General features: G+C 41.2%; 1 protein-coding gene across 11 annotated transcripts in view; it reads right to left on the bottom strand.

Annotated features, from left to right (window-relative positions):
- Window positions 1-3,572, bottom strand: part of LOC124033634 (pleckstrin homology domain-containing family A member 7-like) — a 174,094-nt gene extending 170,522 nt beyond the window's left edge. For 5 of the 11 annotated variants that reach the window (XM_046345763.1, XM_046345771.1, XM_046345770.1 and 2 more), the window contains exons 1-3: window positions 3,253-3,568; window positions 3,070-3,146; window positions 2,899-2,956 (exon numbers count right to left, since the gene is read on the bottom strand). In XM_046345763.1, the coding sequence (XP_046201719.1) occupies window positions 2,899-2,956; window positions 3,070-3,146; window positions 3,253-3,335 (218 nt within the window). In that variant the 5' untranslated portion in view covers window positions 3,336-3,568. Of the gene's footprint in view, window positions 1-2,898; window positions 2,957-3,069; window positions 3,147-3,252 lie in introns of all 11 variants that reach the window. The other 6 variants (XM_046345766.1, XM_046345764.1, XM_046345761.1 and 3 more) reach the window with 3 other exon arrangements.
- Window positions 3,573-15,486: the final 11,914 nt, after the last annotated feature.

Consider the following 15,486-nt stretch of genomic DNA (forward strand, 5'->3'; position numbering starts at 1 on the left):
CACAAGCGCTCCCGGAAGTCCCGTGATGTTGCGCCTGTGGGTTTAGAAACTCTGTGACTGAGTTGCTACCCGCCAGAAATCACCCATGGTGGAAGGAGTTATTCCATTGGTTCACAATGAGGAACCCCTGCTCAAGCATTCTCTATGTCTACACTTGCTTTACAGTATCAATCAATCAATTGTATTTATAAAGCCCTTTTCACATCAACAGATATCACAAAGTGCTATACAGAAGCCCAGCCTAAAACCCCAAAAAGCAAGTAATGCAGATGTACAAGCACGTGGCTAGGAAAAGTAGACTTGTCAGTTGTCATTGGTAGCTTAATTTATCAGTTGGTTTTCAGAGTGGTCTGTTATCTACTCTGTGTGTTTCCTCCTCTTCCAGGAACCCATCTCCTACACACTGGCAGCCACAGCCTACAGAGTTGATTCCCATCAACAAACAAGATGTGAAACACTGCAGAAGGACATAGATAATGCAAATGGCTCTCTACTGAGTGTCTGGGTAAACAAATAAAATACTGTAGAAAGAAGTGAGTGGTTTAATGTTACTTCTACAAATATAGCACAGCCTGTTAGTAGCCAAGAGAAAGGTAAAGACTGACAGAATGCTCTGGTAGATATGGTGGATTGGTTTTTGGGAGCCATAATCATTTTCTGGATAGAAAAAGTGTGACTTTGGGGATCCTGTTCTCGCTGCCTCAAGACTGTAATCATGCTATACATCTCTGTCACCATATGGTCACAGACACACAAGCTCCTCTCCTGCTCCTTCCTCAGCCACACACACACAAACACACACAGTTAATGGAGAGAGTAGAGGTCTTGCGTATTGGAGGGTGTGAGCTGAATTTCAATAGATTTCTTTCAGTCCTGCTTGGCATTGCCCTTTATTTTCTAAATGATGTGGGCAGAAAGCAAGAGTTAATTGGCATGAAACTTCAACATAGAGCATCAATTTAGCCTGTCAATCTATTGTGATGTCTGTAATCAAATCACAATATATTGTGATACAAAACTGTGTTAAACATGTACATGTTAAAACACTCCATGCAGGCGTATCCGTTGGACAGATGGGAAATTACATCCCATCAGAGAGTGTGTGTGTTGTGTGTTCAGTCCTCTCTCTTCCTCAAACACAGATGTTCTAAATAGAAAGAAAGTCAATTAAAAGTAGGATAAAAGTAGGATAAAAGTAGGATATTATCTAGCTACAGATCCTGAAGAAATGCAAACATGACCTTTCTCCAAACAATATAGCATTAGGTTATGTTGGTCAAACACAATCATATTTTCATTCATCTCACCTTTGGGGAGTTCTGTCAAAATAACAGGAAATGTATTTCAAGGCGCTGGTTTATAATAGGCCTGGCTAATTTCTGTCTGAAACATAAAGTAAGCATAGGCAACGGATGCATACATTAGGCTAAAAGTTTAAAGACAGCAGTCTATGATTTGACAAAACTATAGATAAATTACTTAATAAATCATAATAAAATGGTCCAGAAAAATAACAATTAGTGGTTGGCAATCAGTGGAGGCTCCTCAGAGGAAGAAGGGAAGGACCATCCTCCTCACTGAATTTCATAAAAAGAAACATTTTAAAATGTTTAAAAAGCTATCCTTTTTAGATAAAACTATACTAAATATAATCACGCCACCAAATAATTGATTAAAACACATTATTTTGAAAGAAGGTCAACAGTACACTCAACAGCACTCTGTAGGGTAGAACCATGCTGTAGTCGGAGGACAGCTAGCTTCCGTCCTCCTTTGGGTACATTGACTTCAATACAAAACCTAGGAGGCTCATGGTTCTCATCCCTTTCCATAGACTTGCACAGTAATTATGACAACTTCCGGAGGATGCCCTCCAACCTATCAGAGCTCTTGCAGCATGATCTGACATGTTGTCCACCCAATCAAAGGATCAGAGAATTAATATAGCTAGTACTGCAGTGCATAACATGTGGTGAGTAGTTGACTCAAAGAGAGAGAAAGACACTAGTTGAACCGTTTTGAACAAATTAACTCATTCCAAAATTAAAGAGAAGCAAGAGAGAAATGCAGCTACCTAGTTTAGCCTACAAGAACACCCTGCTCTAACAGAGGCATGCTATGTTAGCTAGCTGGCTATCACTTTCCAACACAACACTGGAACTCTTCCAAGTCAAGGTAAGCTTTAGGTTTTACTAATTTATTGCCAGTGGGGCCTAATGACTGTACACTGTAACGCTATTGTATTATTGTAGTGGGTTTACTAACGTGTTAGTTCTATTAGCTATGCTGACTATGACATTACTTTAGCTAATATGGTGACAACTGGGTGAATGGATATGAATGACAGTCATCAATATGCTGTAATAGAAATAAGGCCATGCTCATGAAAAAAATAATCTTAAACGGCACTGACTGCCACTGTTGGCAATGACATTGCAATATACTGTATCATATAAAGCCTGAATAGCCTAACATAGCAGAAATCCCTGACTAAACATTTGCATGAAGTAGTAGTCTATGCTATACAGCATTTGATATCGTTCAGCCAGTAGCCTAATAAAGGTCTCATATGGGGCTAGTCAGGAGCAATAGGCTTCTCTGTGACATTCATAAATGACAAACCAAATCAGCAAACCCGAGCGTTGTGTCCTAGTACAACATTGTATCCATGAACACCTGGGGTATTTGTAAGTGTAACCGTGAGAAAGAAAGTGACGGCTTGCATTGCAACGTCATCATTTCTCAACCCGCTGTAATTGATGCGTTTAAAAGACCTCATTCCTTCAAGCGTACTACCGACACAACAATACTCCTACAGCTATGAGCTATTCGAGCTCGAATCGGACGTTATTGGAGTCACGCACATCCCATACATGAACAACATAAAGCTGCACTCACTTAATGAAGTAGCTGGCCCCCTCGTCCGAGAATCCTTCTTCCCATCCCAGTGGTAAATCTAAAACATGAATACAATGGGCTGCGTGAATCTATACATATCTAGATGTGGTAGGCTAAAGCACAATGTGCACACCAGTCATGAAATATCGTATTATTAATTCCCGCGCCTACCTGATCGTATCATGTGTCCAGAGTTGACAGGTTCACCCGTACGGGGATGGAGCCAAGTAGTGCTGTGAGTTTTATCACTGAAAGAAAGACACCTGTTACTGGACGAGGAGAACGTGAATAACTGCGTAATTAACCAGTTTCACCAGTACAGCTTAAATGTAAAACATCACAGTGCATGCTCACTTGATGAAGAAGACCCTGCCATCTCGATAAACTCCATAGGACCAGTGGTCAGGTAGAGTGTCCCGCCCGAGCGGTGCCGCCATGATCCCGGCTTCTTGTTCAAGCTATTTCATTCTCATCTTCCCCTCCGCAGAGTTTTCAGTCCAATGATCACCGCTAGGGCTGCATACTTTTAAAGGGGAAGACCAAACTTGGAAAAAAGTCCTAAAGCCAGCGCGTCTTTGTGCCACTTTTAGCCGACGAAAAAGGGGTGTGGACATACCAAAGCGTGCATGGTTGGCTGTGATTGAATCAAATGTAAAACATGGTTATCCAATTCATTTCAATCTAGCGCAGTATTGTTATGCATCACAAGGGTGCAGCTACAATAATTACACATAAGGAATGCGTTGAAAAGATTTCAGCATTAACGTCCTGTTATTTGAGAAGATTAACATTCCCAAACAACAGTCCATCACACGCAAATTCCAAAACTCAACTGAACGATCTTTCCTGCAATAATGACGTCACCTACAGTATAATAAACTAGAAATGATATAGCATTTCCTGATGAATCTAAGATAGCCTTTAATAAGACCATGACTTGTGGAACATACATGTAACTGGCGAAATAAAGACGACACCAACATATAGTATCTTAATAGGGCGTTGGGCCACCACGAGGGGCCAGTACGGCTTCAATGCGCCTTGGCATAGATGTGTCTGGAACTCTATTGGAGGGATGCGACATTCCATCATTTAGTGTCTTGTTGATGGTGGGGGAAAGCCCTGGTCCAGAGTCTCCCATACAGTGCATTCGGAAAGTATTCACACCACTTTACTTTTTCCACAATTTGTTACATAACAGCCTTATTCTAACACTGATTCAATGATGTTTTCCCCTCATACATCTACACACAATACTCCATAATGACAAAGCAAAAACAGGTTTTTAAACATTTTGCTAATTTATTCAGAATAAAAAACAGAAATATCATATTTACATAAGTATTCATACCATTTGCTATGATACTCGAAATTGAGCTCATTGATCATCCTTGAGATGTTTCGACAACTTGATTGGAATCCACCTGTGTGAAATGCAATTGATTGGACATGATTTGGAAAGCCACACACCTGTCTATGTAAGGTTCTGTGTTTATTTTCTTAGTCAACCTTGTGTTCTGTTTCGTTGTGTTCTTGAACCTAGTCCTGTTTCTTTGTGTTCTTGAACGTAGCCCTGTCTTTCATTTTTGTTCATTGATTTCACCTGTGTTAGTTACTCACCTGGTCTCATCAGCTCCTCGTTTAGTTCAGTTCCTTCTATTTGTGCCTTTGTGAGGTATTGTTCGTTTTGACTCTACTAAGCTTTCCTAGCTTGTTTGCGAGAACCAGTTATAGCCTTCAGTCCTAGTTTTGATTCACCTGCCTGTTTGCCTACCTGTGCATGACCATTGCCTGCCTGTGACCACGATTCCTGCCTTCGAAGGCGAAATAAATACCTCCCTGACTCTGCGCGTGAATCGACACCTTTTTCTCCCTGAGTATTCATTACAGTCTATATAAGGTCCCACAGTTGGCGGTGCTTGTCAGAACAAAAACCAAGCCATGAGGTCAAAGGAATTGTCCATAGAGGTCCGAGACAGGATTGTGTTGAGACAATGGCCTCCATCATTCTTAAATGGAAGAAGTTTGGAACCACCAAGACTCTTCCTAGAGCTGGCCGCCCTGTGGAGGGGGGAGAACCTTTCAGAAGGACAACCATCTCTGCAGCACCCCACCAATCAGGCCTTTATGGTAGAGCGGCCAGACGGAAGCCACTTCTCAGTAAAATGCACATGACAGCCCACTTGGAGTTTGCCAAAAGGCACCTGAAAACTCTCAGACCATGAGAAACAAGATTCTCTGGTCTGATGAAACCAAGATTGAACTTTTTGCCTGAATGTCAAGCTTCACGTCTGGAGGAAACCTGACACCATCGCTACAGTGAAGCATGGAGTTGACACCATCATGCTGTGGGTATGTTTTTCAGCGGCAGGGACTGGGAGACTAGTCAGGATCGAGATGAACAGAGCAAAGTACAGAGAGGTGCTTGATGGCAACCTTCTCCAGAGTGCTAAGGACCTCAGACTGGGGCAAAGGTTCACCTTACAACAGGACAATGACCCTAAGTACACAGCCAAGACAAGGCAGGAGTGGCTTCAGGACAAGTCTCTGAATGTCCTTGAGTGGCCCAGCCAGAGTCCGGACTTGAATCCGATCGAACATTTCTGGAGAGAGCTAAAAATAGCTGTGCAGCAAAGCTCCCAATCCAACCTGACAGAGCTTGAGAGGATTTGCAGAGAAGAATGGGAGAAACTCCCCAAATACAGATGTACCAAACTTGTAGCGTCATACCCAAGAAGACTCGAGGCTGTAATCGCTGCCAAAGGTGCTTCAAAGTTCTGAGTAAAAGGTCTGAATAGTTATGTAAATGTGATATTTCAGGAAAGAAATATGTTTTATACATTTGCAAACATTTCTCAACATGTTTTTGCTTTGTCATTATAGGGTATTGTTTGTAGATTGATGAGGGGGGAAAACTCTTCAATCAATTTTAGAATAAGGCTGTAACGTAACAAAATTTTGGAAAAGTCAAGGGGTCTGAATGCAAGGTATGTGGTCAACTGGGTGGAGATCTGGTGACTGAGGAACACTATTCTCCCCTTGAGACCCCTTTTTCAAAGTCACTGAGATCTCTTCTTTCAACCATGGGTAGCCAAAATAATGGGCAACTTGACATTTTTTATGCATGACCCTAAGGATGAAGGGATGTTAATTGCTTAACTAACACTGGAACCACATATGTGTGGAAGCAATGCTTTCAATATACTTTGTACCCCTCATTTACTCAAGAGTCTCCTTTATTTTGTAAGGTTACATGTAAGGTTATGGAACATCAGTGTCACTTTCATGTGGTAGTCGGAAGTAGGAAACTAATTTCTCACTTGCTAATTGGTTGAGCTATACACTAGCCGCCAGGGGTGTCATGCACCCAAAAATCTAAGGGGGCACAATGTAGGTGAGGAAGTCTGGGGGGTGGTCCGGAGGGGGGCTAGTCCCCGCTGTAAGGGTGTGCGTGCTGGTGGCAGGGAAGTCAGGCGCAGGAGATCGAACTTGGTATAAACGGAGCAGTTTAATCAGTTATGCATTAGGTGGCGCTATTAAAGTTTTTGGATGAAAAACGTTCCCGTTTTAAACAAGATATTTTGTCACGAAAAGACGCTCGACTATGCATATAATTGACAGATTTAGAAAGAAAACACTCGGACGTTTCCAAAACTGCAAAGATATTGTCTGTGAGTGCCACAGAACTGATGTTACAGGCGAAACCCAGATAAAAATCCAACCAAGAAGTGTCGCATTTTTTGACACCGCCTCATGCCAATGACTCCTTATATGGCTGTGAATGAGCTACGAATGAGCTTACGTTTTCCACGTATTCCCCAAGGTGTCTACAGCATTGTGATGTCTTTTTAGGCATTTCCATTGAAGAATGGCTGTAAGGGACCAGATATAGCATGTGGTGTCTCCCGCAGAAAATCTCGCGTAAAATTCTGAGGTAGCCATTTTTTCAATCACTTCTTATGAGAAACCAATTGCCTCGACTGATATATTATCGAATATATATGTTAAAAACACCTTGAGGATGGATCCTAAACAATGTTTGCCGTGTTTCTGTCGATATTATGGAGCAAATTTTGAAAAAAGTTTGCAGTTATAGTTGTAGCATTTTACGGTCGATTTCTCAGCCAAGCATGATGAAGAAACGGGAGCTATTTCGCCTACAAAAATAATATTTTTGGAAAAAATGATAATGCATGATAATGCATTTGAGGCTATGATTACGGTCTCGGATACGGGATTGCTCATCGCAAGAGGTTAATAAGTGTTCAAAATCTCCGAAAACCAAAATATACAAAATAATACAAGTGGGTACAAAACCCGTCGCACACCAGAACATAACTTGCACATAGCTTACAAACAAACAATCACTGACAAGACTTAAGGGGTACAGAGGGTTAAATACACAACATGTAATTGATGGGATTGGAACCAGGTGTGATACAAGACAAGACAAAACCAAAGGAAAATGAAAAGAGGATCAGCAATGGCTAGAAAGTCGGTGACTTCAACCTCCGAACGCTGCCTGAACAAGGAGAGGGACCAACTTCGGCGGAAGTCGTGACACCCACTACCATTAGTTGGAGAATTTTGCATTTTTCAAACACCTGAAACAGCTTTTTCCTTCTAGAGCCATAATCATCATACTTATGTGGTCCTGTGTAGCTCAGTTGGTAGAGCATGGCGCTTGTAACGCCAGGGTAGTGGGTTCGATCCCCGGGACCACCCATACGTAGAATGTATGCACACATGACTGTAAGTCGCTTTGGATAAAAGCGTCTGCTAAATGGCATATATTATATTATTATTAATTATATGTAAAAGAAATGTCTATTTTCTTCATATCTATGCATACCTCTTGAGCTGCCTGTATCCTCCTGACTTGTATTACAAAAAAGAAACGTGCTTCTTTGCATCTCTGCTAAAATTTGGGTAAAAGATTGAAAGGAATGTGAGTCTTATTCAGAACAGTTATTGCTTGCTTTTCTAAAGTCTACCAACCTTGCCAGCAGACATGCCAGCTAAGACAGACAATCTCTAACTTGATAGCCTGAAATGGCTTCTTAGTAGCTAGTTACAGGGTTGGGAGATTGGGAACCTATCTAGGCTAGCTAAAGCCAACTTCATAAAATTGCCAGGTGGCAACTACAGAGAAACAACAGGACAAATCTGATGGGCATGATGCTTCTGCGTGCCGCTTTCAACCAGTTAGCAAGTAGTACATTTCCGAGTTTCCTCATTACAACCAGCACGTGAATGTGACATGCGCTACCTTTCAAAAGTTTGGGGTCACTTAGAAATGTCCTTGTTTTTGAAAGAAAAGCACAAAAAACACCAAATTGATCAGAAATACAGTGTAGACATTGTTACTATTGTAAATTAATATTGTAGCTGGAAACGGCATATATTATTTTTAAATTGAATATCTACATAGGCGTACAGAGGCCCATTAGCAGAAACCATCACTCCGGTGTTCCAATGGCACGTTGTGTAAGCAAATCCAAGTTTATCATTTTAAAAGGCTAATTGATCATTAGAAAACCCTTTTGTAATTATGTTAGCACAGCTGAAAACTGTTGTGCTGATTAAAGAAGCAATAAAACTGGCCTTCTAGTTGAGTTTCTAGAGCATCAGCATTTGTGGGTTTGATTACAGGCTCAAAATGGCCAGAAACAAATAACTTTCTGAAACTCGTCAGTCTATTCTTGTTCTGAGAAATGAAGGCTATTCCATGCGAGAAATTGCCAAGAAACTGATGATCTCGTACAACGCTGTGTACTACTCCTTTCACAGAACAGTGGAACCTGGCTCCAATCAGAATAGAAAGAGGAGTGGGAGGCCCCGGTGCACAACTGAGCAAGAGGACAAGTACATTAGAGTGTCTAGTTTGAGAAACTGACGCCTCACAAGTCCTTACTTGGCAGCTTCATTAAATAGTACCCACAAAACACCAGTCTCAACGTCAACAGTGAAGAGGCTACTTCGGGAAGCTAGCCTTCTAGGCATGGTTGCAAAGAAAAAGCCATATCTCAGACTGGCCCATTTAAAAAACAAAAAGAGTGATGGGCAAAAGAACACACACTGGACAGAGGAATTCTGCCTAGAAGGACTGTAATTGCAATCGTCTTTGATGGGTGGTCGAATGTTCGTGGGCAAGGAATAATTAACTACATCATATTCACCCCTCAAACAGTATTCTACAAGAGCACAGACACAAGGGACAACAGATACACCGGTCTCTACATTGTAGATGAGCTGAAGGCAGTCATCAATGACCTTGGACCAAAGAAGGTATTGGCACTGGTGACAGACAATGCAATTACATCATACCCATTGGCTGTGCTGCATATGCATTGAATCTGCTTCTTAAGGACATCATGGCACTGAAAACAATGGATACACTCTACAAGAGAGCCAAGGAAATGGTTAGGTATGTGAAGGGTCATCAAGTTGTAGCAGCAATCTGCAGTGGCTTGCAAAAGTATTCACCCCCCCTTGGCATTTTTCCTATTTTGTTGCCATACAACCTGGAATTAAAATGTATTTTGGGGGGTTGTATCATTTGATTTGCACAACATGCCTACCACTTTGAAAATGCAAAATATGTTTTATTGTGAAACAAACAAGTAATAAGAGGGGAAAAAACTTGAGCGTGCATAACTATTCACCCCCCCCCCCCCCAAAAAAAGTAAATACTTTGTAGAGCTGCCTTTTGCAGCAATTACAGCTGCAAGTCTCATGGGGTATGTCTCTATAAGCTTGGCACATTTAGCCACTGGGATTTTTGCCCATTCTTCAAGTAAAAACTGCTCCAGCTCCTTCAAGTTGGATGGGTTCCTGCTTGTGTGCAGAAATCTTTAAGCCATACCACAGATTCTCAATTGGATTGAGGTCTGGGCTTTGACTAGGCCATTCCAAGACATTTAAATGTTTCCCCTTAAACCACTCGCGTGTTGCCTTGGCAGTATGCTTAGGGTCATTGTCCTGCTGGAATATGAACCTCCGCCCCAGTCTCAAATCTCTGGAAGGCTAAAACAGTTTTCCTTCAAGAATTTCCATGTATTTAGCTCCGTCCATCATTCCTTCAATTCTGACCAGTTTCCCAGTCCCTTCCGATGAAAAACATCCCCACAGCATGATGCTGCCACCACCATGCTTCACTGTGGAGATGGTGTTCTCGGGGTGATGAGAGGTGTTGGTTTGCACCAGACATAGCGTTTTCCTTGATGGCCAAAAAGCTCAATTTTAGTCTCATCTGACCAGAGTACCTTCTTCCATATGTTTGGGGAGTCTCCCACATGCCTTTTTTTTGAACACCACATGTTTGCTTATTGTTTTCTGGCCACTCTTCCGTAACGCCCAGGGCTTAAAGTGGTCCTTTGGACTTTATTTAACTAATATTGTGACTTCTGAAGGTAATTGGTTGCACCAGTTCAAAAAACATCTACATTTAAATGGTATTATTATTAATTCGCATATATATTTCCGTTAATACCCATATATTCTTGTTAATTCCCACGTAAGGTTTCCACCTGAATATTCCCCAAAATGTGCAACCCTACAGAGAAATCACATGATCAGTATCACATGACTTAACTGATGTGACATCTTAGAGGGGTCAGAGCAACTTTCAAACAGGAAGCTCGCTTTAAGATCAGCGACTATTTTTTTTTCTTCGTTCATTTTTTTATTTAATTGAAAATTGCATTATTTTTATTTTTCAGGGGGTGCTGCAGCACCCTCAGCACACCTACTTCCCATAACTATGGAGACATCTTGAGGATTTCAGACATGTATTAGGTGTTGGGCTAATATGTTGGATAGATGTTGAAAGAGGTTACAGAAAAATTATCAACAACAAAAGAGTGATCAAATTACATCTACATCTGTATAGGCTATGTAACTCTGTATTTCTTTAATGGTTAATATTGCCTGAAAATTCAAAATTGGATACTGACAGAAATGTCTTAAAATATGCCAGTTGGCTGTGCTGTAATGGGACTATTATCCCATGCCTTACATTGTCCTCACACCCCAGATCCAGCAGCTATCAGGTTTCTCTGAGTGAGAGACTTCCCAGTAACAAAAATACACTGACATGGCAGGACCTCTCTCAAGAGCAGGGCAAGTTCACATAAAAAGAAGAAGCAACTGCTCAGGAGGCCATTGTTGTCATCAGAGAAAATCTATAAATAGCCATCTTTATTGTGTGCTATGGCTGACAATATGTTAAATAGCAATAAGTGAATGAATGATGCATCTACAATCCGACTCTCTGTGTGTGTGTGTGACAATGTGTGTGCCAGTGTGTGTGGCATGTACACACAAAGCTGGTTTAGCTGTGGATCTGTCAGCGTCATCTCTCTCACTGCAGCTGCAGGCCTTAAGGACAGAGAGACTTCCCAACCATGACACATTACAATAATGCTTACGCTGCATCAAACGGACCTGCCCAATTTCCTGATGCTGCCCATAAATGTAACTTGAGGTGTGTGAGGCAAAGCTCAAAGTCACAGTACAGAGTAGAGCAGGCTACATCTCCATAAGTAAAGAGGGGAAAGAGCTGTATCACATCAACAAAGGAAGACATCGACATACAATGTCTGGCCTCTCTCCAATGTCTTTATGACAACCTTTCGTTTTACAATAGCCATTTGAATTCACGTATTCCTAATGATTCAGAATGAGTGGATTACATCTCAATAGATTTAGTACTGCCATCGGGCCTTTTTTACTAATGCAGTGTTTTATGTAAAAACATTCTTACTGAACACAGTCTTTTGGTCCAATACATTTTTAAAAGGACTAAAAGAAGAGAAATAACTCTCCATATCCTCGTGGGCTTCCTGTTAGGTAAAGGTTATCCATCTCCTTCCTTCCTGGACTAGAACAACCCAGAGTACACTCCCAGGGAGCAGAAAGCATCAAACACCCCACTGCAATATAAATATTTGATACTGAATCCCTATGGAGGAGGCTTTGCTGGCCTGTCCCCCATTGGATTGATGTACTGTTCCTCTGGAATGATGGTGTGAAATCAAACACGCTTCTTCTCCAAACCCATTTGACTACAGATATTATACATCAAACACGCTTCTTCTCCAAATCCTTTGACTACAGATATTATACATCAAACACGCTTCTTCTCCAAATCCATCAAACACGCTTCTTCTCCAAACCCATTTGACTACAGATATTATACATCAAACACGCTTCTTCTTGACTACAGATATTATACATCAAACACGCTTCTTCTCCAAACCCATTTGACTACAGATATTATACATCAAACACGCTTCTTCTCCAAACCCATTTGACTACAGATATTATACATCAAACACGCTTCTTCTCCAAACCCATTTGACTACAGATATTATACATCAAACACGCTTCTTCTCCAAACCCATTTGACTACAGATATTATACATCAAACACGCTTCTTCTCCAAATCCTATTGACTACAGATATTATACATCAAACACGCTTCTTCTCCAAACCCATTTGACTACAGATATTATACATCAAACACGCTTCTTCTCCAAACCCATTTGACTACAGATATTATACATCAAACACGCTTCTTCTCCAAATCCTATTGACTACAGATATTATACATCAAACACGCTTCTTCTCCAAACCCATTTGACTACAGATATTATACATCAAACACGCTTCTTCTCCAAATCCTATTGACTACAGATATTATACATCAAACACGCTTCTTCTCCAAATCCTATTGACTACAGATATTATACATCAAACGAGCTATTTTTGAAAACCTGCCTTGATGATCACTGCTTTGTGTGATATATTGTTGTCTCTACCTTCTTGCCTTTGTGCTGTTGTCTGTGCCCATGAATGTTTGTACCATGTTTTGTGCTTCTACCATGTTGTGCTGCTGCCATGTTGTGTTGCTACCATGTTGTCATGTGGTGTTGCTGCCATGCTATGTTGTTGTCTTAGGTCTCTCTTTATGTAGTGTTGTGGTGTCTCTCTTGTTGTGATGTGTGTTTTGTCCTATATTTTTATTTTTAATCTCAGCCCCCGTCCCCGCAGGAGGCCTTTTGCCAGGCCGTCATTGTAAATAAGAATTTGTTCTTAACTGACTTGCCTAGTTAAATAGATTTAAAATTAAATTAAAGAAAGAAAAAACTAAGCCAGAAGTTGAAGAAAATTATGGAGGCTGGTATATTGAGGTCGTGGGGATCTGTCTTTGATGACTCTGCAAACAATAGGGGAAGTTAGGTGAGCCAAATATCATGCTATTGTTTATTTTATTGTATCAGTATAACACACACAAATACGTTTTTGAAAATAACTTTTGTAAATGTCAATGGAACATAAAGAATAACTTCTTGCTGCAGATGAGTGACAGGAACTCTCAGAGTGGTGATGTTATACCGTGTTCACATGCTAGTCGGAACTAGGAAACTATGAAATGTCCGACTTGCTAAGTGGTTGAATGTGGCATGTGTATAACTACAACCAGTTAGCAAGTTGGATATTTCTGTGTTTCCTACATCCCTCTAGCACATGAAAGCTGCATTAGGCATTCAGAGCAAGGCTGCTGAGGGAGAGGGCCAGCACTGAGAGGTTGACAGCTCGCTGATCCCATGGGATCACAGTTATAGAGTCTATGGACAACTCTCCTGACACGCTGCCTTTCTCATTCCACTGAATCCCTCTGCAGCAACTCAGTCCTGGAGACACACCACAAACTCTGAATAACTGTATCTGCAAGTAGCAGTCTGAGGAGGAAAAAACATGAGCATTTTAACTGGGATCTGTCGCTGCACTGCACTAAGTCGTCTACACTGGGGTGGTGTGCATTTACCAAAAGCATTTCAGAAAGAGAAAATTTTCCAAATGATGAACCCTGGGGCAGAGGGGGACATAACACTGCAGTCCCCAGTCAACCTTTCTCCACTATTCTCTCTCTATCTCCCTTTCACACACACACAGTAGTGATTGCACAGTCCTGCGCAGCTCTGCAGTATAGGCGCTGCTGCTGATTCCCGCCTCTCCACTGCCAGAGGCTCACAATGCAGCAAGGTGACTCAATGTTATCGTCCTCTCCTAGGAGGCAGCAGCTCCGGCTGAATCAGTGCTAGCTGAAGGGGCTCTGCAGCAAATGCAATAAAGATCTTACAGGCAATCTGATATATCACACCAAGATGGCATTTCACTCCTCAGGCACTAAAACCATGCCCCTGTCCAACACAGATAGTGATACACCAAGATATACTGATATAAAATCATTAAGTGTGACACCTTCATTACCTGTTATTCTTTTAGCAGAATAAAGCTAGCCTAAGTAATGTATGTTAAATCTCCAGAAAAAAAGATCACAGAACAGCTCACCCCTTAATATTGCTTCTATTTATAGGCTCCTGCTTTCAAGAAACTTTAGGAACCATATTGATAATATGATCTTAGACAATAATGTTTTCTTTGATTACTGATGGCCAAAATGTAAAGACATCTAAACCAGAGGCTATCAAATATTTCCAATGATTAATGATGAATATCTTTTGAAGTCACATAAGCAGAGACTAGTCTAATCATATAAATAATAGCTAAGGTGGGGCAACTCATGACATAGATCAAAAGTTGAAGGTGATGTTGAAGTGAATCATCTTCTGGCAGGTGTATGGTTCCATCTGGATGGAGAGTAAGTACAGCTTCCAGGTCCTGCACTCGGTCTCCCCAGAGGGGCCAAGTGAGCAGGACTGCTGGGTGAGAGATTAGACTCCATTAATCAGAATGTAGCTTCCCGTCAGTCTTAAGGATTGTGGGTTTATGAGACCGCTAGTTAAGAGTAGTCTTTGTGGCCTGTGGTGTCAGCCCCTTTTACTTAACATCAGAACCACCATCCCATGATAAATGTACCAGTTGCACATGCAAAAATATGTCTGCTGAATTCAACTGCTTCACAAACATGTACCACCAAAAGGAGTAACTTCAGGCGTTTAGCCTTTAAGGGCATAACTGTGGTTCAGTCAGTGTAATTTAACAGTTAAATGCTGCTCTCTGGTGGTAAAATGGTGCATTACGACTGATCACTTCACTACAGAAGTATTTTTCAATCATTAAGCCATCAATACAGCAATTTAGCCTGTAAATGCCACAGAACAAAGGGTTTTCATTGATTGCATGTGGAGGCCCAGTCTGTTATATCATGTCTCCACCTTTTTTCCCCCTGCTGCGAGTCAGAGCTGGGAGGAAGCATGGAGAGCACAGCAGTTTCTACACCAGGTTGCCTAGGAACCAGAGCCTCTCCATCCAATTATTTAAAAAACACATTTAACAAGGTAACAATGAATCTACACGTAATTTTTTACTTCACCTTTATTTAACCAGGGAGGACAGTTGAGAACAAGTTGTAATTTACAACTGCGACCTGGCCAAGATAAAGCATAGCAGTGCGACAAAAACAACACAGTTACACATGGGATAAACAAACGTACAGTCAACACAATAGAAAATCTGTATACAGTGTGTGCAAATGAAGTAAGGAGGTAAGGCAATAAATAGGCCAATAGTGGCGAAGTAATTACAATTTAGCAATTTACACTGGAGTGACATATACGG

This window comes from Oncorhynchus gorbuscha, linkage group LG04, assembly GCF_021184085.1.
Source record: "Oncorhynchus gorbuscha isolate QuinsamMale2020 ecotype Even-year linkage group LG04, OgorEven_v1.0, whole genome shotgun sequence".
Taxonomy (NCBI): domain Eukaryota; kingdom Metazoa; phylum Chordata; class Actinopteri; order Salmoniformes; family Salmonidae; genus Oncorhynchus; species Oncorhynchus gorbuscha.